This window comes from Trachemys scripta, chromosome 5 (assembly GCF_013100865.1).
Source record: "Trachemys scripta elegans isolate TJP31775 chromosome 5, CAS_Tse_1.0, whole genome shotgun sequence".
NCBI classification, from domain to species: Eukaryota; Metazoa; Chordata; order Testudines; family Emydidae; genus Trachemys; species Trachemys scripta.
Window position 1 is genome coordinate 18,723,886 of NC_048302.1, and position 26,610 is coordinate 18,750,495.

A 26,610-nucleotide genomic window follows, 5' to 3' on the forward strand; every position below is an offset into this window, starting at 1 on the left:
GAATAAAACTCCTAAAGGTTAACTTAACTGAAGCAGAAATTTCAATATATAAATGATCAGCACAGTATAAAGCAGAACATTAAAGAAACTGAGACAGAGGCATTCGATTTTTAGCCAATACATGATGATACATACTGGGGGTATTATTACAGGAGAATGCAGTAAAACAGTGAGTTGTAAACTCCTCTATCTGAGTTAAAAAACCTCCTGTATATATGAAACTGAACACAAACGATACTCTTGCCATTTTAGAAATATGACATCTTCCTTTATCGACTTTTAATGCTATATTCAAGGAGGGTCGACATTAAGGGCTAAATCCTAGTACACATGACCATGATCCAGGCCAAAAGATCTCGAAGAGTGCCAAAATACCACAATAGCAACACACCTTCCAAACAACTGTGAAAGTACTTTTTGTTCGGGTTAGGAGGATTAAGTGACATTGTAGCTGTTACTCCCACATTGCTCAGGTTAGCACAAGCACTGCTGCCACTGATTTGTTTAAAATGCCGAATAATTTTACTTACCGAGCACACAAAGCAGGTGTCATGCCAGGTGTGGCCCAGGGCTTCAAGAAACCTGTCTCCAGCTTCAATGGGGAATTCACAGCCATAGCACATGGTACCGAAGAGGGCGTAGTAATCTGTACCCCAGAAAGTATGACGCATGAGTGGAAATGCAAGAATTTCCTTTAGAAATCATTTTATTTTTCAGGAGGGGGTACTGTGTTTATATTACCTGCCAAGTTCCAGAACAAAGCATTCAGGGGGTGGATAAACTAAATAGGGGCCTGAGAGACATGAAATACCCTTTCTTCTCACCAGCTCATGCTCACTCCCTTTCCTTTTTATTTCTCCATCTTTCCTTCATCTCTCTTTTCTTCCTTCTGTGTTTTCACTTCAAGTCCAATAGTGTGTTAAGAGTGAAATTCATCCCATGCAGAGGGCCAGAACAAGGTCTATGCACTACTTAAGTCCCACTCAATCCCTATTTTGAGACTTTACATGGTGCATAGGCCTCACGCTGGCCCTCGGCACTAGGTGTATTTCCTTCTTAAATGAGCAACTTTAACCTACACTCCAATACAACAGCACTCACACTTAAGTTTGGATCCTGTTGTATGCTCATTATAATAGAATGTGCATTTAACCAACATTTTAAAATATAGGAAGGTCAGTATTGGCTCTGAAAGTCTCCTCTCAAAGAGTGAAACTCACCTCTGTGCAGAGGTCCATCTCATATGATATGCATCATTTATGTCCTATGTTTTGTTGCTCTGCTGCACAGGGCCAACTTTCACCCTGAATTAGTTTAAGTTTTCTTTTATTTCAGACCCATTCCTCCTCCCCACCCCCAATAGCCAAGCGCAAGGAAAAAAATAACTGTTCAGGCCCAGAACAGTGAGGTAGCTTTAATGGGTTTTGGATCACTGCATCATGATGCCAAAAGTACCACGTGTCATGGAACACTAAGTTTCCATTAGATGAATTAGACAAAGTGACAGCTATATTGGAATTTCAGACTTCATTCTTTTTGGTAATATTGTGGCACTGAAGGAGGGGAGATGTCTGAGGACTGTTCTTAGGGAGCCTGGGAAGGAGTGGCAAGCAGTGTGAAAGTAGATTTTGTTCCTCTACTAGGCAACATGGACTTGCTGAGTCTCTCTAATGCCTGCTGGAGAACTCAGAGCCAACAGGTGCCTTTTCACATGTGAAAAGCCAAAGGGGCAGATTTCTCCTTTGGATCTTCTAAAACATGACTATTAAAAACAGGTTGTGAGCACAAACATTGGAGCAGTAAAGCCCTTCACTGGCTGACAGTGGCAAGAGGGATGTATTATTTCAATTAGTCCAGGAACTTGATGCTGGGAAAAAATAAGTGTGGGTGGGTGGGTGGGTCGTGGGGAAAGTTGGTAAGAACATCAAATAGTACAGCTCTTCTCCATCTCACAGGACCCGTAAATCTTGACTGTGACCCTCGTGTCACAAGCATATTGCTTCAATGCATCTGTCATGCTTAAAATAGTCCAAGCCCTGTTTAACTTGGCTCCTGCTTACAATGTCAAAAAGTTACAGGCTTTCCTTCGGAAGAAAGACAGCAGTAGCAGAGGCAGAATGGAAGGCTGCAGCTTTCTTTCCCTTTCACCCTCCAGAAACAGTGGTGTAACCCTTTCTTCTACGCAGTGTTCTTCACACAGAAGTATTTGGAAGTGCTCTATGTTCAGCAAGTTAATACTGATTGCTCAGCCAATCCCTCAGTTTAACACCTCATTAGAAACCCAGTATTTTTACTACATTGCACTGCCACCCCTGGTCCTGACAGTAGTACCTGCAGCCTCAGCATGTGTCAAAACTAACTTGTACTAACAACCTTATGGCTCACAAGTAAGATTACTACCAAATGTATCATACTGATAGTAATGGCATCTTGTTCCAATATCTATCTGCCTGTAGTTCAGAAGAGTGAGCATTTGAGCTGGGAAGGCTTGTAAAGTAGTACAAATCAATGCATTGCGTAACATGGAGGATCACTTGATAGTAGGAGCAAGCATTCAATATTAGCAGAACAAATGCGGTCATGAATTCTCCACCTCAAAGTGAGTTATTGATTACTTTAATACTAGTTTTGATCACTCTATTTAGAGACTGTCAAGTATTTCCAGGTATTTAGGGACTTCAAACCCCCAGAGGATGACATTTCACAACACTGTCATACTTGACAAGACTACTCATCTGTCAATATTCTACTCCTTAGGATACTCCCATGATTCAACAGGAGCAAGATGCTACAGTATTTCTGACACTTACGGGAAGACTAGTGTGTACTCCTCTCCTCCACATCACCAAATCAACCCTGGCAGCAGAATTTTTGATGATCTTCCTTTGCCATGCTGACCTTTATCTCCCCTTCACTGTTTCTATTACTCCAAACAACTCTGCCGCCAGCGAGAGCTGAAGTGTTGGCTCCGGTGAAATCAATGAGTTTTGCCATTACTTGAGTGGAGACAAGGTTCACCCCAGGTCTCTTCCCAATCAATCTGCTTTTCACTCTCTCCTGCCTAAGCTACTCACCCAAATGTCCTATTAGTGAAATCACACTGTACATTACGGGGTGTGTGTGTGTGTGTGTGTGTGTGTGTGGCTCTGGCCCCCTGCCCCTTCCGCGCAAGGTCCCGCCCCTTCTGGGGGCCAGAGCCACCCCCGTACCAGTAAGTGTCCTCAGTTACTTTCACCCCTGCTCACTGATGACATTTCTAATATGGATTTAAATACCATGCAAGAAAAAAAAAAAAACACACAACATTGAACCTTTTGTCGATGATTTCTTTCACATTTTGTAAATGTTTATTATAAATACCAGCCATTTCTTTCCTAGAGAGGGAATCAATGTGGAACGTTTTAAACAAACTAGGAAAGCAAAAAAAAATAAATGAAATTATTCACTCCTTCAAGGAAATGGTTTGGCTGAAAATGTGAAAAAAGGAAGTTCAAAGAAGACTGTTTTTCACATTAATACTGGTCTTTAGATTTTCAAGAGCTATAATCAAATCACTGTATTTTTATTCCTACTAGCCTTTTTGATCTTAAGCTTGTGTTCTACAGATGTTATTCTTGATCCTGCAAAACACTTCCTCCTGTGCAGATAACTTACTACCAGAAGCAGCCTTATTGCCTTCAGTAGGACTACTCAGAGTTACACACACTACTTCCCATATTATTTGCTTGTTTAATCCCTGTTTCAAGTGAATGAAGAGATACCGATTCTCATAAAAACCAACATGAAAACCTCTTTAGAATTAGCATTTTGTTGTGTTATCTATACCTACATCTGGGAACTTAGCAAGAACAGCAACTAAATCAAACTACGACAAAGAGCCTATTCCTAATGAAGTCAATGGCTAAATTCCAACTGATTTCACGGTGGCAAAATCCAACCCCAGATTCAAAGGTGCTAGTTTGTTGGATAAGCTGAAATAAATACATTGTTATGAGAACTAGTTGGAAAGCTTCTGTCAAAGTGAAATGGTTTGTTTTGTTTTACCGAAAACATTGGTGGTTTTGTCGCTGCTCACCTGTCTCACAATAGGGATCCCCATCTTCCAAATGGAAGACATTATTGCGAATGGGATTATGGCAGGCCACACATACGAAACAGGAAACATGCCAAGTTTGTTTCAAAGCATTGATTACTTCCTGATGGGATAAGAAAAACGGGTATTAATAAGTGATGTTGATATGCTGAGTGAATAGGGGTGATCATGTTCTGTACCGTTTTAAAAAACAAACCCTTTGTTTTCATGCTTTCTCTGCAATGTTACTTGAGGATCTTATTATATAAGATAACATGAGCATTATTTTTTGCTGACATGCATTATAAACTGCTGCATTTTTAATAAATGTGTCACTCTCTTCATCTCTGATGAAGAACTGTTTAAATTATCATCTCAACATTATCAACGTGTTATTTCAAGTCTTTGGCAGCTGTAAAAAATTAAAGCAACAAAAACCCCAAAGCCAAGATCAATTTGGTTACTCCATCGTTTCAGAGATACTCTTGCAGTGCTGAAGTTCAACAAGCTTAACAATACCCCGGCACCCTGCTAGGGTCCCCAAACAGATTTTGAGACCCTTATTCACGTTGAGTAGCACCTTACTGTGTGAGTAGTCCCACTGATTTCAGACAAATATAAATTAATATTCATGAAGATAAGGAAAAGTTAATCAGAGGACATCACAAATGACATTATGACAATTTTGTTAGGTTTTGAAAGTTGATGTAATGCCAAATGTGATTTGAAAATTTGGATGGCTAAAGCAAGGAGATGTATGCTCAGCATTTCCAGCTACACTGGGGAACAGACTCTTATCCTTCTGGGTCAAATGGTTGGAACTGGAAACTTTAGGCTGTGAGAGGAGCAAGGGCTTTTCTACCTGCCATACTAGAGGGAACATTTCAATATTTTATCTTATGCCTAGTGCCAGACAAATGACATGTTCTGTAGTACTCAGCTAGGCATAGTCATTTTTACATATTTTACAATTATTTCATTAATTCTGTGAAAAACCACTAATAAAATATCCTTTCACTTAAGACAATCGAAGAACTGCAGCAGTTACCGATGGGTCACCTGGAGAGAGAAGATTAACTCCAAAGAGGCAAAGCCAGAAGAAAGGCTTGGGGTCCAGGTTTCCTGCAAGGGAGAGGCTGCAATGTCTCTCCTCAAACAGTGCTGGAGAAAAACTCATAATGTCCATTATTGGCATGGGACTAAAATATAGAACTGCAGCCTATCTGATGACAGCTGTAGTGGTGCTACAGAGTGAATCTTCAGGAGGAGAACTTGGCTATGAAAAGGGGATTTCAGAGTTCTAGAAGGGACATGTGAGATGCCCTGCAAGTTAAAAAAAAGCTTAATCTGCAATGAAGTGTTCCCTAACAGCAACTATTCTCATTACAAAAATGAGGAAAAGGTTGTGGTTAATATTCACCTTTAAAAAAAAACAACGAAATTTAAACCATGCACACACAGTTTGATTACTTACTCCAAGTATCTTCCTCTGGCATCGAGAACATTCAGGGGCAAAGAATTTCTCATAGCAGATCTCGCAATAGAGAGCCCCCTTCTCTTCCACAAACCCAATGTAAGCCATAGAGGTTCTGCAGTGAGCACAGTTGAACTCCTCTGGATGCCAGGATTTCCCCAAAGCCACCAGGAAAGGTCCCCTGGTTCAAAGAGAAAGGACTAGTTTAACCAATGCAGTGCAACTGCGGGGGGCAACACTGACAATTGCAAACGCCTATCCAAATTACCCATGTAACATTAGTACAAACTACAAACCTTTGCTGGCTGACATCTCTTACCTACAACAATCTCCAATAGAACGCTGAATAATTCTGTGCCAGTTTCACTATATTCCAATAATGCCTGGAATGATCTTTGTTCACAATAAACACTTATGGCTTTAATTTCACATCTTATTTTGAACTCCATTAGATATAGTGCCCTAACACTAAAGTGATTGCTAGAAAAAAGGTTACTATTTTATAAGATCTCATTATGTTCCAAACTATTTCTACCCATAGCAAAATATATTGAATTTCATTTAAAATTAGTATGTACTGAAAAAAAAGTTGTTGATATATCTGTATCGAGGTTACAAAGGTTAAAATAGATTTGACTCCACAAAGAAGTCAAGACAGATACGATCTGTTTCTCAAAAGACAAAAATACAATAAAGTTTCCTTATTCTGAGAGTCTGTTCCAGGTGAGAGACAGCAGTTTTCTCCAGCAGACAATTATGACAAGAACATTTTGCATCCAGAAGGGGAAAAGTCAAGCCATTATCATTTGAGAGATGCAAAAGTACTTGTAAAATATTCATTTGGATAAGTCAATTATGCTTTTGAACAAAACAATCCAGTCTACAAGCAAATTAATTTTTGCCAGAATATACGTATAAAGCTCTCCCTTACACATTTACATTTATATTCATTTTGAAACATATTTAAAGAGGTTAATTTCTATCATTTCTTTGATACTCTCACAAATTTGTTTTAGCAAAGAGAGGGTTTTGATTTGAGACTAAGTTCAAACCATATGCAAACTGAGGAAATCTGGGTCTGGAACAAAACTTTGTGGTTTAGGCTCATCTGTCTCTTAGCATACCTTTATTTTCTGCAACCCTGAAAGATTATTGTGTACCTTGCTGCCGTACTTAACCTAGTTCTGACCATGCTCAATATACAGCACTCTGTCCTGCACCAAAACTTAAAACAAACAAAACCCCCACACACAATGTAAATGAGAACCACAATGATTCCAAATATTAAAAGGCATTAAGGAAGGAATAGAACATTTTTTTTGTATAAAACGGCAAGATTTTCTTACCAACAAAATAATTAGGGAAGGTAGGGAGAACAATGGGGATGAATTCTTCCAACTAGCTTGCTAGGGTAGGGTTTCTGCAGGATGGGAAGACAACTGGACAGTAGAACGCGGGGAAATTCATCGAACGAAGCTGTGGATAATTCTTTTCATTTCCCTCATTTATTTGTTTTCTTGATGGAACACAAACAGGAGAGGACAGCATAGGAAATGGGACTAAAATATATCTAAAATGGCTCATGGATCATCTTGAAAAAGGAACAAAATTTATTTAAATTTACAAAGTTATTGCCTGACTATATCTGACCACTGGAGAAATAGGAACAATTTTCCAAAGATTGTTTCCACTGAACCTGGAAGACAGAATTAGTGTCGTCAAACTCCAGATTCCCTTGTGGATGCCTAAATAGTGCAAACGCTGACCTAACCTGATACCCTTCAGCCTCTGTACAAGCACCTTTTTACATCAATGCCCTTTCAGTTATGTACAGATCAAACAATACAAGTTCTTGTGTACAACAAAGTGCTCTCTTCTCACAGTGTCAGCACAGGCTAATTTAACGCATTCATTAACACAAGACTGACACTGAAGAGGTTCTGCTAGCTCCAGTAGGATCAAGTTTCTGTTTGTCTGTACTAAAATGATAGGCTTGGATAGTTGCAAAGTGGAAGGAAAGTATTCTAATAAAAGCAGGAGCGGGACCTCAACATCTGTTATATTTAGCTCTCCACAGTTTTGACATTTTTTAGGCTAACCATTCCAGATAGTGTGCTGGAATCCAGGTGGACAGGAAATGGTATAAAATTGTATCTAAGCAGTTTTCCCTCCCAACGGGCCCAAGACAAATATGGTAACAGACTGCACAGTGTCTCTTAGGATTCAAGTGTTTCCATCACTATGCTTTTACTCTCTATATACGTATGTTCAGAAACGTGCCTTAAAAAAAAAAAAAAAAAAAAAACACACACATACTTCTAACTGGGTCACTGTTTGAACATGTTAGAAGTTTTATCACGCCCAAAACCCTAAAAAGAAAACCCCAAAGGACAGAAAAAATAATAATTGCAAAGTAGACAAAGATGTGATATTCCAAATTTTGGAGACGTTCCTGATCTTTGCATGGCTTAAATTGTTTCATCAAAAACTACTGAGTGCTTGCAGTAATGAAAGGTATTCATTTACCACTGGACCTAAAAGGGAATTATAACTGCAAGAGGTCAAATTTTGTAGGTCATATATATTATAAAACCATCACCCACTCCATCATGAAAATCAAGGGCAGTCCCACAAGCCACAGTTTGCTTTGAGTGAGCCCTCCTTATAGGCCGTTTTGAGGCGCTAAGGACTTCAGGCCCAATTTTCAAACATGACTGTGTAGACTAGGTGTGCAAACCCTACAGCTGGAGGTAGAAACATATGCTCAGCCAACTATTTACTCATTCGGCACCCTGCAAGGATCACTGCATGTGCAAAGTAGGCAGCCACTTTTATATTGCTTATAAATTAGCAGTATAAAAGTATACTATACATAAGCAGTATAAAAAGGAGAAATAAAGGTTTACCAGAAAATAAGCACTATTTTGACACTATAACTAGATACAACAGTGTCAGTATATTCACGGGGTGCACCAGCTGTATCCACTTAGGTGATCAATGTACATTGTACTGCAATATCAAGCCAACAGAGGAATTTACTGGTGGAGAGATGGAAAGGATTTTCACATCTGCTCAGGTGGTCAATCGCTTCATAGTTAAAAAAGACTAGCCATCCAAAAAACATAAGAAACATTTCTTCTTTTCCAGTCACTGGCAAACTCCATGATATGTATTTTCTTATATCTAAGAAACCAACAAAAATGGTACTCTGAATTTTGCCGCTTGCCCCTTCAAAATAATTCAACTCTGTGAAAATAGATCTTAAAAATAAATCTTTTGTCACGCACACCTAAGAATATATTATTAGTGGAGACCCAGGGGATACAAATTTGGATTTCCAAGTGACAGCCAGTTCAGCATCTTGATATTAAGAGATGTTCTGAGTTCCTAAAGTCCTTGGGAGCTATCAATTAAAAGTCTGTCAGAGCCTCATTACAAATAGCACATAGGTATTTTAAACAGAAAATATAGCTTGTGTTTGGGTTTGGATATTTTTATGCAAAGAAAGAAAAGTTCATCTAATGAAACCTTGGAAAATGTTGAAGTCTGTGGAAGATAAACATATCAATAATTAAGAGAATAAATTAAAAAGTTATAAGATGTCTCAATTTTTTTGGCTTGACAAGCCATGGTTACTCTATGCCTTAGTGTAAAGTAACCAACTCTACAGTGCATTTTGGCTGCAAAACAGGTGTACAATGGAATGTCACTTGATCTTGCTCCTACCTTTTCATAGGTAATGCTGCCACTAAGGGCATGAACTGTAATTATGTTAAAACTTGAACTCCAAAAGCTATCGCAATCTTCCCAAACCAGTGTAGCGTGAGAATGTTGGGTGAACTCAGTATACTGATTACTGTACTGTCAGTTGATCTTGACATGAAATTATCCTTGATCTTAAGAACTCTGTTGGCATTTAAAGATATGAAAGCTTGGCCTATAAAAAGCACCCAAATAATCTGAACTGATATACAACTGACTGTTGAAAGGCAGATAAACAGTGGTCAGACTGAAATATTGTATGGTACAATTATTCTGTGATATACCCACGTGCCATGTATGTGTGACTAGCCAGCTTTTACTCTAATTAAAATAAATCCCAGTAGCAATAAACTAAAAATGGCATGCAAATTGAACTGCAACTGCCATATTTTTATTCATGTCCAGAAGGTTGTTTAATCCAGCATCACAGGAACTAATCCTTCCACCAGAATACATGGGATTTATGTAAGAAATATTTAGCACTAATGAAAAAGGAAGTTAGATATGCAAGTCCCCTGCACACATGTGGGAAAACAGAACCCATCACTTTAAGATGCATTATAATTCAACGGCTGCAAAGCACCATTTAAGTGTGGGGGTGGCATAATTTTGCTCCCCCAACTCCACCTGACCCTTCTCTTCCCCTCTCAGGCACCCTCCTCCACCAACAACCTGATCTCCCCGGGCTCATTAGCCCCTACACCCATCCCCTCCAAATTTGAGGGAGTGATGTTGCGACCGCAACTCAGATTAGGCCTGGCAGCCCCTCTGTTATGACAAATTTGAGTGACTGGTGTTGCAACCTGGCGTGCTGGGTCGCAATACCAATCAATTTATTAAGGAGGTATCTGCCACACAAAATCTACAGTAGGTGATGGTGTAAGTGCTGTTGACCAGGGCATTTTTTTCTTGTGTAGACTGCATCTTAACAGAGATTGTTTCAGAGAGCAAACATTCTCCAGTTCAGTTACGTAGCTCACCACCCATTTCATTTGTGATCAATCATCATCCATATGGGAACTACAGCAACTTTTTACATACAAATTATTTGTCTTGCAGTAGTACCTAGGGGTCCTAATCATACACCAAAGCCCCAGTGAGCTGCATATTCATGTTAGAAGACAGTCCCTGCTCCAAGAATACGGCAAGCTACGTAATATTAGGAGAGCATTTAATGCATGTTTAAATCCATGTAATGAGATTTAGCAGCTGGAAACAAGGTGAAAAAGCACCATGTGACCATCTGGTTCTCCTGATTAGAGCGTGAGAGCCACTGGTGTAGATAAAGCAACAATAATGTCTGTTAAACTAGCAACAATTTAAAGGGAGCTGCAGTTTCTCAAGTGAGATATTATAGTGTTACACCTTAAAAACAAAATAACTACAGCTGTGGAAGACTGGCATGCTTGGCTTTCTGCATGTAATTTACTGATCCATTTGGAAATTTCTATTAGCCAGGTAATGAGATAGTTAAATGATACGTGGTCTTAGAGGCTAAACTTTTCAATACATCCTTTTAATTGCACCCATCAGACTTGTGAGCACATACATTTTATGTTTTTATAGTGCAGCATAAAAGTTGAATCGGAATGAATGCCTGTCTGTTTGAATTAGAACATGAGCACATATTTCATTCATTATTGCTATAAGAAAATTACCAGATTACTCATTTTTAATGCCTTGATTATTTAATAAAAATAGCAAAGAAATCATTTAAAAATAAATCCTTCCAGGGTATCTCATCACACTTCAGTTACTACTGATTAGTCTAAAGTTAACGTAATGTTAAATGATCAGATAGGAAACTATCAGAGTGGAAAGCTGATGGGTCAAGAAGTGGAATTCAATTCAGTTGTATACATCCCAGCATATGATTACGGAGCTGTCTCAGTTTTGACTTGGATCCCAAACCAGGACATAAAGATGTAGTACAGTCAACAGACTACAATAGAGAAAAGTTGATTTTTTGAGACTTTTATATATGAAGTAGAGGTAATTATTTAAAATTAGCTTTTCAGAAAAAGTATCCAATTCTGATCAAGGCAGCCTGTTGGCTCAACCATGCTGAAAACTACAGTGCATTCTCAATTTCGTTTACTTCTATAGCTGAAAATACGGTTAATAAATTAATAGGTCAAAATGAGAGGGGGACCTATAACAGACTCACCATTGGGGTAAATTATTTTCCTGGTTTTATGAGCTTGAGCAGCCCAGGGGTGGGTGTGTATGTGTGTGTTTTTAAAATTTGCCCAAGAATACACCACACATTAAGAATTTTTTTTTTTAAAATCCAAGATCATGACCTAGCTCTTCGGAAATTCATCCTTCTCCCCTCCTTACGGAAGGAATACCAGGAAGGTTCACACATTCACATGAGGTGGTCCTTTTTACATTTACTGATGTTTGGAGAAAGACCCATCAGCTAATTGGCAGAAATCTCTGGCTATATATTAAAACCCATCATTACATCACTGAAGTGAACGGAATTTATTAAGCTTAATCTCAGTCAAAAAACGTGTCATGGTGAAATTTCTTTCCATCCATATTATACAACTCAAAGTCACTAGACACTAACTATCAAGTGCATGATGGTTAGCCCTAGATTATGATTGGACAGATTTCAAGATTTGATACTGGGGGCGGGGGGAGGAACTATTACTATAGTCCTAGCAATAATTAAAATGTGACATTTCTTCTTATGTGTGGGAGTAACTTATGTTTCCTCCTCTTTTCATTTAATTGTTCTGGCTTACCAAGTATCATTCAAAACTGGTTATTCCTTATTTGATTTGCGTATCATCCTGTATTTGCCTTTCGACTTGTTAATCTTCTGGGGCTGATTGAATGAATGTCTGATTTTGTCACAACTTGTTTATTTGGTTTAGGTTTTATTTTTGCCACGTCCCAGTCAACATTCCAATTTTCAGTAAAACAGGTTCTAAAAGCACCCATGACTATTGAGAGCATATACTGGCTTCCACATTTGATTCCTGTATCACCAGGTCCAGGCTAATTTTTTTTTTTTTTTTTTACAATGAATCATGTGGATTTCATGCATGAAAATGGTATATAACACAGAATCTTGTTATACTGAAATGCAGCCCAAAAGCATTTGAGACTAAATAATTAAAAAAACAAAACAAACAAACAAAAAAAAACAAAAAACCAAGGTTATGTTGTCAGAAAGATTTTTGGATAAAATGATCATTAAAAGGAGTACAAACCTAATGACCTGGTTACACTGAGCACACATAGGAGTACGCTTTCCTGCTGGAATATGCTCTGCTCTCTGCACCAAAGTATCTTGCTCTGTTAGTTGAGGCTGTGTCACAGACTTATCGCTTGGTGCAGTTGCACCAGACGGTGTCATATTGTTTGATGTCCATCCACTTGCAGGAGCTATGGAAAATAGAGTAAAAAGTATTTTGAATACTGTCTATACTGCGTCAACCTCAATAAACAGGTATACAAGTGAAAAGAGCTCAGTTCAATACCTGAATTTGTGTGTGTAAAATATGCACAGTACATACATGACGTTGAAAATCTATCTATCTATCTATATATCTATAAAAGAGCGAGCGAGAGAGCGAGCGAGAGAGCGCTAGCAACAGGGTAACGTGATGGATCCAGTTTACTCTTTTCACTCACTCTGGCAGGTGACTAGCCACCAAAAGCACCAAACCAACATTACCATTACCCACCAGGCTAAAATTTCTGGGAAACAGAATGGTTTTCAATTAAGTGGGAAAGGATAAAATTGGACTTAATGGAGCAATCAGGTTACAGAACATGTGACATGTTAAGATCTCACTGTGCTTTGGACAGATCAGGCTGAAGCCAAGGTTAAAAATATATGAGCAGTGACAAAACAGCATGACATACATCTTACAACTCAAGAAAGATCTTAGAATAATTGTGGATAGTTCTCTGAAAGTGTTCACTCAATGTGCAGCAGCAGTCAAAAAAGCGAACAGAATGTTGGGAATCATTAAGAAACGGATAGATAATAAGACTGAAAATATCATATTTCCTCTATATAAATCCATGGTATGCCCACATTTTGATTACTATGTGCAGATGTAGTTGTCTCATTTCAAAGAAAGATATATTGGAATTGGTAAAGGTTCAGAAAAGGGCAACAATAACGATTAGGGGTATGGAACAGCTTCTGTATGAGGAGAGATTATTAAGACTGGGACTTTTCAGCTTGGAAAAGAGATGACTAAGTGGGGGTATGATAGAGGTCTCCATGACTAGTATGGAGAAAGCAAATAAGGAAGTGTTATTTACTTCTTCTCATAACACAAGAACTAGGGGTCACCAAATGAAATTAATAGGCAGCAGGTTTCTGAACTTTTAGATGTACTAGGACCAGTTTTTAAGGCATTTCTGAAATCAGAATGGATTTAAAAATATGAAAGCTGAGATTCTCACGTCATAATTTGCTTCCAGAAGCTGAGCTTTACAAAAAAATACCAAGCATCACGGAGTCTCATGATAAAATTGTGCGAATTGGCAACACTGAGTTCATTGTCCTATGCCCCCTGACCCTTCCACAGATTTCTACTGTCCCACTCAGAAGGTGAAAAGGGAAGAGGGCTGCAATACCATATCCTACCCTACCCCCTTCAGACCACACTAATGGTGACCTGGACCTCTTCCATCCTGGGGCCCTCAGGCAGAGGAAATGCAGGTGGTGGGGACAACGGATCACCTGTGAGTGGTGGTCTATGAAAAGAAAAGAAAAGGAAAAAAAAAAAAAAAAAAAAAAAAACAGTGAGATTGGGAGTTACACATTATTCCTGAATTCATCTTGCAAAATTAAGTCTCAGGAGTCCTCCCTCCATCACTGCCTGAGAAAAAGGAGAACCAATGGCAAGTCTAGCTGCCTGGAGGTAGATGGAGGTACAGATATTGGGCAGAGGCATTATTTGTAGGCTCAAGTCAGCCTCCAGTTTTTGTACAAGTGTCCTGAGTAATTCTCTGAGTAATTTTTAAAGAATGTAGTACTTGGTTCTGACAACGTCAACCAACATGGTTTGGGATTTCTCATCAGGTGGCTAGGCAGTAAATCCAAAATTAGATTTAATCATTACAGAAATGTGCCAAATTACTCAGCTCTATGAATTAGTTTTCCAATGTCATCGATAATGTGCTCTTTGGGTAGGGTGCACCACCAATAATGATCATCGCCAATGCTTTCACTGTTCACATTTTTTAACTGATGAAATAACGAACCAGGAGGAATACCTTTCCTTCATCTAGGCGATACTAAACCTACAATTGCTGACATTTAAGAACAACAAGTTCTTTAAAAAATAGGGACTTTCTTATTGTAGGATGGAAAATGAAAAGTTATATTAAGTACAGTAAGATAAGAAAAAATAAACGGCGTTAAGAATAATCTAGGACCACATTCATCGATCACCCAATAACGTTTGCTAACTGCTTTCTGTTGTAAGAAAGCTTTGAGAAAAAGAACCAAAGTAAAAGAGACAGAGCTCATAGGAAACAGGGGAGAGGTTACACACACACACACACACACACACACACACACACACACACACACCACAGCATGTCAGCAAAGGAAATACTACCCAGAGTCAGAGAATTCATCATATAGTAATCATCAACTGTAACCGTCTCTAGCACTGCTTCACCAGACCCATCAACAGATCTGCCTGTACAGAACACTATTCTATACTTACCTGTCCAACAACTCAAAAATCAACTCCACTATCATCATCTACTGGGCCAGTTTTCTCTTCCAGGAGGTGCAGATGATTTCCATTGTTGTATCAGCTATTGTATCAAAGGAGGCTCGCAGGATCAAGGGTTGAGCTTAGCAATGCTGCTTATTTTTTTCAGTCTTATTTCTTAAGGAGACATACAGCACTTAGACATTTTTTACGGTGGTTGCAAAGCTGGGGCCTGTGGCTGAGCCACAAAAGAATTAATTTCCACTCAAAAAACCCTCATTCCTATAGATGGCTGAGCACATCGGACTGGAGTGCTCGGCCCTGATTAATAACATTATTATTTTATTAGAAATATTCTATCAAATTTCAGAATTCTAGAGTGATGTTTTGGCACCACTGAGGTCAGTGGCAGAACTACCTATGACTTCACTGGGGCCACTCACCCCCAAATCTACTTTACCTTCTCAGGCTATGTGCACACTTCAAGATGGAGGAGTACTTCCCAGTCAAAGAGACATACCTAAGCCAGCTCTGACTGAGTTCTTGCATTAAAAACCGAGCGTAGCTGCGATGGCACAAGTGGCAGGAGGGATCACGCGGCCCGAGTATATACCTAGCCTCTCAGACAGGATCGTATTCAAGGTGTCTAGCCCCTCCTGTCGTCACAGCTCCTCTTTATGTTTAGTATGGGAGTTCGATGAGAGCTAATGTAGCAGCATTTCCTCAAACCGGGAATTATGCCCTGAGCTCGAAGAGCAGACGTAGCCTAAACGTGTGCCTTTTAAATATTAATAGAACTCCTATTACTGTTGAAACTTACTACAAGGATCAGACCTCAAAACCTGTACTTAAACCTACTGTGGGGCAGTTATTTAAGACCCAATGCTAGGACTTTACAGTTACAAAAGATAAAAGTAGTAACAGAACATACACACTTTAGATCTGATTTCTTTTGTTTTCTTAAGTGGCTTATGAATTATAAAATTCATTATCTGTAGAATGCCATTACGGCCAGGGGAATTGAAAGATGCCAGAAATTCTTAATACCCCCACAAAACAAATAAACTTACTTTCCAAGTTCCTCAACAGATCATCTTTCCCCCCTCACCAAGTTTCTCAAAGAGAATCCCCATAAATGTATTGAGAAATCTCACAAAGTGAAACTGCCACAACATGCCTGAATATTTGAAATGGCAGATTCAGATACTGGGTTTCTATTCATTTCAATATTATAAAACATACAGGCTTGTAAAGGCTTTAAACAATCACTTTGAGAGCTGCTGTATTAACAAACCATTCAACCACCACAGCAATGAGCTCATGAACCAAAATACATTTACAACTGTACACCTTAAGCAAATACAATGCAAGAGAGCAATATGCCCAAATTTTTAAACTTCTTAAAAAAAGTAGCCAACTATAATAAACGTCAGTGCTCTATAAAATAGACAACAGCTTTGCATGAAGTATGCCAAGGAATACAAGGTCAGGAATAAAGATTCATAAAGACAAAGGATTTCCCCCTTTCTGCCCAACTTTTAACTCTTGGCTACAGAGATTACATGGCTGCACCAAAGGAAGTGAAGTCCAGCTTTAAAGCATCAAAGCATACTCATTCTCCTTGCTCTGGGAAAGGCTGGAAATCAAATGCTGCAGTGATTTAGAGGAAAGAAGCGTGTGGGGGGGGAATTAAGTACCATTCACACTCCATTTATATCACATATGTTCAGCCGAATACAAAGAATCACCACCAAGCAGGAGAGCTACAACAGAATAAAATGGAAAAAATCACAAAGGGGGGGAAGGGGCGAGAGAGTCGTGTATAAATGAAGTTCCTACTCTTCTATTTTCAGATCTCCCTAAAATAAACCATGACAAGAAACCTTGTTTACAGCTGGTCAATTATTATTGCCATGAAACATTCCCTGATTATTATGGCCTGGTCTAACACTACACAGTTAGGTTCATGTATGGCAGCTTACGTCGACCTAATTACCTCAGTGTACACACTACAGCCTTGTCCCGCTGATGTAACTGCTGTACTATACGGACATAACTCCACCTGCACGAGAGGCATAGTGCTTCGGTCAGTGTAGGTATGGTGACGCAGCATCTGTGCAGACGTTGCATTACTTACATGGGCTGTTGGCTGTCTTGTTAATTTCACGGCTCCACGCAGGAGCCATGAAATTGACCAGAAAGCTGAGCGGCTAGAGGCTGGCTGCCCCCAGCATTCCACTCCCAGCTGGGCTGCTGCCCGGCAGCTTCCTGCTCTGGGACTTGAGAAACCCGGGCAGCTGCCCCTACCTCCTTCCCTCGCTCCGAGCCGGGAACAGGGAAGCTAGAGCCTGGGGTCGACTTAGGGATGTAGTCTAGACATGCCCTTAGTTAACAGGTCTTCCAAGTGACAAAGATGGTATTTCCCTTTCGAGATTGGCTTGCACAGACCACCTTGTCACATACACTATTTTCTCCTTTTGTTTTTCTAATACTGGTAAGCTAATCACCACAAACTAGCATCCTATGTGAACTTTTTCCACTGTAGTGCATATCTTCACTACTTCTTGAAAGCAAAGGAGACTTACGAGCTGAGTTAAAAAACAAACGATTTTCTCAAAAAAAAAAAAAAAAAAAAAAAAAAAGAGAGAGAAAGGGGGACATGAAAGGCACAGAAGATAGTCTTCCGTTGCTCAGGATAATGAATAAGCAGTCCTCCACTTCTCTCCCTTTATTGCTGCAGCAAGCTAAGTATATTAAGGTGATTACTCCTTTTTGGTTTAGAAGTCTGGTTGTTTGTTAGTTCTTAAGCACACTGACAAAAAGTAGTACAGCAGCCTTTTACTTGTGATCACAGGGAAGAGAAGAACTAATCACTACTTGCTTTCTGTTGTAGCTTTAGTGTAGCAATCCAGAACCTTGTATGCTGGAAAGCCACTCAATACTGATTTGAGTTGAAAAGAGGAAAAAAACCCACTATTAGAGAGTGAAATCTTGACATTTTATTGTGATGTGTGTGTTGTGACAACAACATGCCTGGTCATCATATATGGATGGAATTCTGTCAAGACATTTTAATATGATTAGTTTGTGCAGTCTTGACTCCTTCTGATAATCTTGAAGAAAAACAACAGGAGTCTCTCTCCTGCCTCCTAGAGAGGAGTGCGGATCTAACCGGTGGACTAGCAGCATGGATCTTTAGTACTCTAGAGCATTTAAGCGGTATAACGGCTTAGAGTTATGACGAACCTTATAATATGCTTATACAGTCACTCATCGAGGCAACAGTGATATTATAGAAAATTAAACAAGTCATTTCTAATGGTAAAAGGGAGGTAACACAATACACTCTTTCTTGGAACTAAAAAGAGACTTATTCACACACGTCTGGGGCCAAAAAGTACACCTGAAAGAGAAATTCGTTTTGGCACCAAGGCTTTGGTACTGCAATTTTGCTGGTTATTAATCCAATAAAATGGCCTCATTACCCACTTTCCTTACTCCTTCCCCATTGGAAGACCAATACACCACACACATTTTCTGTCTAATTAACTCTAAGGTTTGATAAACCGACATGAGCCAGGTTATTTGGAGATAAGGCTGACACTCTTTTGGATCCTTTCCAACCTCTGAGGTAGTATATAGTATACAAGTTACTCTTTTTTCATACAATTATGTTACTTTTAATCTTGATGTATAACACCTATTAGAACGAGATCAGAATGGATGACAGTCAATAATTGTTAAAAAATTAGATCTTTAAAAAAAAGATCACTTCTTAATCCATCATCTGAACATTTAGCGTTCCTTGAAAGTGGCTACCTCTGAAAACTGTATCTCCAAAACACTTAATCATGAGCAAGTCACTGCTCCATTGTAGTTTATCTCAGATTATTAATGCCTGCTGAGCCTACAAATAAGTGCAGATAACAAGGTGGAAAAAAGCTTTTGAGAAACATGAAAGAAAAATATTTTGATTAATGATGCTTTCCATCCCTCTCCTTGTACTTTACCTTCTAACTTGCAGGTACCCGCTAGTAAGAAGACAAAGACACACACTAAAAACTAATCTCTTTGAAGATTGTTTTCTTCACAAATCAAATTCCAGCACAGCTTCTGGTACACTGCTAATGTGCATTTGAGATGCCTGTTAAATAACAACGCCAATTCAAACACATTTGCTAACTTTGTTTTCATTGTTTATTTAAGAAAAACCTTTTGCTTTTTAATTTTTTTTTAAACTTCATGAACCAACACAAAGTTCTCTTTTCTTTAGTCTCAATGCACAGTAATTATAAAGCCCACTTTTGTGGGGATTGAACTAAACTTTAAGTTATTTCTGCTCAAAAACAAGATCTCTGCATGTGAAAAATCTCTCAACATGGTTGAGAAAATCTATTTCAAATAAGAAAGAAGGAAAGGAGCATTATCAGTTCTGGTAACATGTCCTGTCTGATACCGATCCTATGTAACACAGCATCTTTCATATATAGACATAAGAATGAATTTGAATGGAAGTTTAATACCAAAAAACACTACAGTGAATAGTTTTAAAGAAAGCTTAGAATTCAAAGTTCAGATTGGTGCTCTGTTCTTCAATTTATGGCTGTATGAGGGGACAGGAAAAGACAACATAACATCAGTCTGAATTAGAAGGCCCAATTCTGCTTCAATTGAAATTAATGGCAAAACACCTTTTCAACTTCAACAGGAGTAGATCAGGCCCTAAATGAGATTGTGGTCATGATACAAATTGAGAAATTAAAATTTAATCCCTCAGAGAATGGTGTTTCCATAAACAAGTCTTGGATGCAGTAATACAAACTGCGAGCATTCTCCCCAGCGAAACTCTGCATGGATGCAGGGGTCCACTTCAGTAGATCTGACTGCAGGATAAGGCTTAAGAATATTTTTACAAAGAATTCCAAAGTAGCGTTTAGAAATTCTTGTCACTGTTTCAATACCTATTGTGTCTCTCTCTCTCAGTGGGGTTAATATTTTTTTGTTATGTGCCAGCAGCAGTCCTATTTGATGATATAAACTAGAACAGAAAGAATTGCTTTCCTCATTAGAAATCATGGCAAAGCCGAAGTTTAAAGCTGTTGGTAGGTAGACTATAAATTTAAAACAACAGACAAAATACCTTTGGTTAATTTGACTCTCTAATCTCAAAGGATAACCAAAAAAACCAAAACCAAAAACTACAGTTTACTTCAGAATTTTGAAAGTAACTTCCAATGCTTTAAACAAGAAGTGTAACCCACTGGTGAGTGTTTGTTACACAAATAAAAATTGTTACATCTTCCCACCTACAAAGCGGTGGCACTTAAAGCTCAAGATGTGCATCTCACACTTTTAACTCTGGAAGTCAATCGAGCAAAAGGGCGGCAATCACAAAAGCAACATCTTCCAGTTATACTTTTGCCTCCTGTTTTAAAGTCTATTTAACATTGTTTTGTACAGGTTTTTTTTTATAACTAGATAGCTTTTAGAGTAGCTATTTTTTTGTCTTCTTAAATTACACTCAAGTACTACTAGAGCTAGTCCCAAGCTAGCACATTCAATACAAGCACATCCTGCAACATGATCTGGAACTGATCATCAATTTGAGCCCTATCTGTAGTTTATACAATATATTTTATGATTTTTGTTCTGTTCACCTGCTGTCAGACATATATATCTGTCACCGTTTATACCCTCATTTCCCCCATTGAAGCAAATCAGACTGCAATGCTTTAAAGAGGAAAAAAAGAAGGCAATTGAACTATTAGACTAGCAAAAATGTGTAAGGAGTTAAAAAGAAAGTTTCAAAAAACAAAACAGAAAACAGACCCTAACAGTGTAGGTTAAAGGAGAAACGCACAAGTTCAACCCAATCAAAAGATTACTGAAATTTGACAGAGAGCGCATGACAGGGTGTTCAAGTACCTTGGGAGGTTGCTGAGGTTTTGGAGGTGCACATCTTTGCTCCCAAACCGGTCAAGTGAACTCTGAGGCCTTGTCTACACTACGAGAGTAGTTCGATTTTACTTAAATCGAATATTTGGAATCGATATTGCAAAGTCGAACGTGTGTGTCCACACTAAGGACAGTAATTCGACTTTGTGAGTCCACACTAACGGGGAAAGCGTCGACATTGGAAGCGGTGCACTGTGGGCAGCTATCCCACAGTTCCCGCAGTCCCCGCTGCCCATTGGAATTCTGGGTCGAGCCACCAATGCCTTCTGGGTAAAAAAATGTGTCGAGGGTGCTTTTGGGTAACTGTCGTCATCCATCCATCACTCACTCCCGCCCTCCCTCCCTCCCTGAAAGCGCCGGCGGGAAATCATTTCGCGCACTTTTCAAGTCATTGACAGCGCGGACGCCACAGCACTGTGAGCATGGAGCCCGCTGCAACCATCGCTGCAGTTGTGGCCGCTCTCAACGCCTCGCAGCTTATCATACAGGTTGCCCTGAGGCAGATGCAGAAAAGTCAGGCGAGGAGGCTACGTCAACGCGGTGATGGCCTGAAGTGTGAGAGTAGCACAGACCTCTCAGAAAGCAGGGGACCCAGCGCCGAGGACATCACGGTGGCAATGGGTCATGTTGATGCCGTGGAACGGCGATTCTGGGCACGGGAAACAAGCACTGAGTGGTGGGACCGCATAGTGCTGCAGGTCTGGGATGAATCACAGTGGCTGCGAAACTTCCGCATGCGGAAGGGAACTTTCCTTGAACTTTGTGAGTTGCTGTCCCCTGCCCTGAAGCGCAATGACACCCGGATGCGACCAGCCCTGACTGTCCATAAGCGAGTGGCCATAGCCCTCTGGAAGCTTGCAACGCCTGACAGCTACCGGTCAGTCGCGAGCCAGTTTGGGGTGGGCAAATCTACCGTGGGGGTTGTTGTGATGCAAGTAGCCAAGGCAATCGTTGATGTACTGCTGCCAAAGGTAGTGACCCTGGGAAACGTGGAGGCGATCATAGATGGCTTCGCAGCGATGGGATTCCCAAACTGCGGTGGGGCCATAGATGGAACTCACATCCCTATCCTGGCACCGGACCACCAGGCCAGCCAGTACATTAACAGAAAGGGCTACTTTTCCATGGTGCTGCAAGCACTGGTGGACCACAGGGGACGTTTTACCAACATCTACGTGGGATGGCCGGGCAAGGTTCATGACGCTCGTGTTTTCAGGAACTCTGGTCTGTTTAGACGGCTGCAGCAAGGTATTTACTTCCCGGACCACAAAATAACTGTTGGGGATGTGCAGATGCCTATAGTCATCCTCGGGGACCCAGCCTACCCGCTAATGCCCTGGCTCATGAAGCCCTATACAGGTGCCCTGGACACTGAAAAAGAACTCTTCAACTACCGGCTGAGCAAGTGCAGAATGGTGGTGGAGTGTGCTTTTGGACGTCTCAAGGGGAGATGGAGAAGCTTGATGACTCGCTGTGATCTCAGCGAAACCAATATCCCCATTGTTATAGCAGCTTGCTGTGTGCTCCACAATCTCTGTGAGAGCAAGGGGGAGACCTTTATGGCGGGGTGGGAGGTTGAGGAAATTAGCCTGGCTGCTGATTACTCACAGCCAGACAGCCGGGCGATTAGAAGAGACCAGCGGGAAGCGCTGTGCATCCGGGAGGCTTTGAAAGCAAAGTTCCTGAGTGAGCAGGGTAACCTGTGACTTTCTAATTTTGTGTACAGAGAAGCCTTCACCCCACTTCCAACACACGTTTCAAAATAAAAATAGTTCTACTTTGTTAAAGCACACCGTTTTCTGTAATACTGTTTTCGCGGGAATTTTTTAAAACTGGGACGCAGACTGTGGTGCGGAGCGGGTGTAGTGTAGTCGCGCGAATGCAGCTTCTAAACTGAAGGACTGACAGGCTCCGGTGCGGTGGGATGGTTCTTTCAACGGAGCCTGTCACCCCTCCTGATAGGGACTGTGTGTATGGGGGTACTATGTGACTTTGTGGCGGGGGGGGACGCTTACAGATCCCCTGCTGTGTGGCTCTGTGATCCTGCCTAAGGACCGCCGCTTCAGATCTCTAACTGCCCTCCCGTGCCACAAAGTCACAGAGCAACCCACCTCCCACCACATAACATGAAAAGAACCTCCCAGACTAACCAGGGTAAGTAGTCACTGCATCACTGCACTATGTATGTGCCCTGCTGCTGTGCCTGCCCCCGACTATGTACCCTGCCAAAGGTGACTGTCCTGTCCAATTACCAACCCCCTTTCCCCCCCTCCTCCAAAAGAACATGATGGAAACAGTAGTTAACAGAAACATATTTTTTATTAACAACTACACAGGGGACTGGGAAGTGAAACTTGGACGGGGGCTTGTGTCAGGCGGGAAGGAAAGAACTTGTCAAACTTTGGGGACTGAGAGCCTTCTGCTGCTCGAGCTCTCTGCAGGGGTGCAGTGAGAGTTAGCAGGGACTCTGCCGCCTCTCCTTCTGTGCACTTTGGGTGAAGGGAGTATGGGACTTGGTGGCGGGGGAGGGCGGTTAGAGATGGACTGCAGCGGGGCTCTGTCCTCCTGCCTCCGTTCCTGCAGAACATCCACAAGGCGCCGGAGCGTGTCCGTTTGCTCCCTCAGTAGTCCAAGCAGGGTTTGAGTCGCCTGCTGGTCTTCCTGACGCCACCTCTCCTCCCGATCCATGTTGGCTTGGTGCATTTGGGACAAGTTCTCCCGCCACTGGGTCTGCTGTGCTGCCTGTGCTCTGGAGCAGGCTATAAGCTCGGAGAACATGTCCTCCCGTGTCCTCTTCTTCTTATGCCTAATCCTCCCTAGCCTCTGGGAGTGTGATGACAGGCTAGGTTGTGAGACAGTCGCAGATGGGGCTGTGGGAATGGGAAAAAGGGAGTGAATTCCTCAGAAACATAAATGTAGTTGTGAACAAAGAACATAGTCTTTCTCTGTGAACAAGACCATGCACAGCACCTATCACATGCGCACTCAGCACAAGGTCGAATTCTCGGCCTTCGCATTCACTGTCTGTGGTTTTGCAGAGCACTTTTGAGAACCCTGTCAGGACAACGGAATTTCTGTTGCAGGCAGACATGGTAAGCCGTAGATTCGTGGCAGCTTAAAACTTTAATATTAGCAATGGCCTCATTTCACATTGAAATCAATGTCGGTCCCTGCTGCCAGCAATCCGGCAAGCAGGAAGTTTGCTCCTGTCCCACACCCTCGCGGCTGTCCCCGGGAACGATCCCTTTCGGCTGACCCTTTCCCGCCTCCACCGCGTGGCTGCAAACCAGCCAACACTAATAACATTCCCCTACCTCATTCAAAGCAGGTCTTCATGAGCGACATCACCCTCATGAGGATCTCTGAGAGCGACAGACAGAGAATGCTCCGGGAAAGCCTCCAAAGACCAGGGCCGTATGCCGCCATGCTGTGCCAAGCAATGATTCCGGAGTACTTGCTAGTCTCGTGGCGCGGCAACGTGTCCTACTACGGAGGACCCAATAAGGCCACTCTCCCCAAGAACCTAATGCAGCGGATTTCAAATTACCTGCAGGAGAGCTTCCTTGAGATGTCCCAGGAGGATTTCTGCTCCATCCCCGGACATATAGACCGCATCTTACTGTAGCTGCAGTAGCAGGGACTACACAGTAGAGCGGCTTGGGCAGGACAATCATGCAAAACCGGACATTGCTAGATTTTTTTGAAATACTTGCACTGCCCATGACTGAACCGTTAAGTTATTCAAAGTAATCATGAGAAACCCATTTTTTACATTGTTAATAATCATGTTCTGTTACAAATAAATGTTTAGATGTTTACAACACTTACTGGATGATCCTTCACCAGATTCTGTGTCCGGGGTAACGGCTGGGGAGGGTTGGTAGGGGATCTCTGTAAGGGTGATGAAGAGATCCTGGCTGTCGGGGAAATCAGCGTTGTGAGCGCTGTCGACTGCCTCGTCCTCCTCATCTCCTTCCTCATCTTCCCCGTCCGCTAACATGTCCGAGGATCCGGCCGTGGACACTATCCCATCCTCAGAGTCCACAGTCAGTGGTGGGGTAGTGGTGGCGGCCGCACCGAGGATGGAATGCAGTGCCTCGTAGAAACGGGATGTCTGGGGATGGGATCCGGAGCGTCCGTTTGCCTCTTTGGTCTTCTGGTAGCCTTGCCTCAGCTCCTTGATTTTCACGCGGCACTGCGTTACATCCCGGCTGTATCCTCTCTCTGCCATGTCTTTAGAGATCTTCTCATAGATCTTTGCATTCCGTCTTTTGGATCGCAGCTCGGAAAGCACGGACTCATCGCCCCACACAGCGATGAGATCCAAGACTTCCCGATCAGTCCATGCTGGGGCCCTCTTTCTATTCTGAGCTTGCACTGCCATCAGTGCTGGAGAGCTCTGCATCGTTGCCAGTGCTGCTGAGCTCGCCACGATGTCCAGACAGGAAATGAGATTCAAACTGGCCAGACAGGAAAAGGAATTCAAATTCAAATTTTCCCGGGGCTTTTCCTGTGTGGCTGGTCAGAGCATCCGAGCTCGTACTGCTGTCCAGAGCGTCAACAGAGTGGTGCACTGTGGGATAGCTCCCGGAGCTATTAACGTCGATTTCCATCCACACCTAGCCTAATTCGACATGGCCATGTCGAATTTAGCGCTACTCCCCTCGTCGGGGAGGAGTACAGAAGTCGAATTAAAGAGACCTCTATGTCGAACTAAATACCTTCGCGGTGTGGACGGGTGCAGGGTTAATTCGATGTAACGGCGCTAACTTCGACATAAACGCCTAGTGTAGACCAGGCCTGAGTGTAGAGAGGAAATGAAACCACCCAGCCAAACCCTGGAAGCCTCTTAAGGTACTTGACTGCCCTTTCACAGGGAGTCTTAATGGCTCCCCTTAATTTTCATAAAATGGAGCAGACGGTAGCCACTCTAATATGGAGGGATGATAAGCCCCAGGATGTAATACTCCATCGTGATCTGAATAGCTTGGAAGTGCTACATGCAAGGATCTCGAGTCTCTGAAGGTTACAAGGGAACTTGTGAGCCACATTTCAGATTTCTACAGGCTTCACTTTGCCCTCATTGCCATTAATTAATGATACTCCTTCTAAACTATTACCGAGGGGCCGTTTTTCATTGTTGTAGCTAGCTTTTCTGAAATGAATAACACTGTGCACTATATTATTAAAGTTTGGCCTTAAGTATTTACTTTCACAAAACTCTTTGGTATGGTTGGTTTAATATTTAACTAGGTCTGAAGCAAGGTAAAGAACTGCCTTTTTCTTTCTGAAAATCCCAGTGTGACTTTGCCCTGGTTATATTAACAATAGCATGTTCCAATGCTGAACCCATGGATGAATACAAACACTAGTGAAAGGTTTCTAAGACAAAGGGGAAAAGGCGGATATGTAGCAGTGCCAAAGTCACTTTGACAGAGGTTCTCTGGTGCATAGCAACAATACAACTGTCTGAACTGTTTAACGCTCACTTAAACAGAACATCAGACTTCATGTAATAGCTATAAATAACAGTGCAGCTTTAATTGGTGGGAGCGCCAGAACTTCATTTGAAAGTGCTGTAATCCAATGATTTACATAATGCTATCAGACTACTGTATGATGGATGGAGACTATAAAGGTTCATATGC

General features: G+C 41.3%; 1 protein-coding gene across 20 annotated transcripts in view; it reads right to left on the reverse strand.

Annotated features, from left to right (window-relative positions):
- PDLIM5 (PDZ and LIM domain 5) overlaps positions 1-26,610 on the reverse strand; it is a 198,906-nt gene that overhangs the window by 2,011 nt on the left and 170,285 nt on the right. For all 20 annotated transcript variants that reach the window (XM_034772224.1, XM_034772231.1, XM_034772225.1 and 17 more), the window contains 4 exons: positions 12,533-12,707; positions 5,547-5,727; positions 4,076-4,196; positions 531-646 (listed from right to left, as the gene is read on the reverse strand). In XM_034772224.1, the coding sequence (XP_034628115.1) occupies positions 531-646; positions 4,076-4,196; positions 5,547-5,727; positions 12,533-12,707 (593 nt within the window). The remainder of the gene's footprint in view (positions 1-530; positions 647-4,075; positions 4,197-5,546; positions 5,728-12,532; positions 12,708-26,610) is intronic.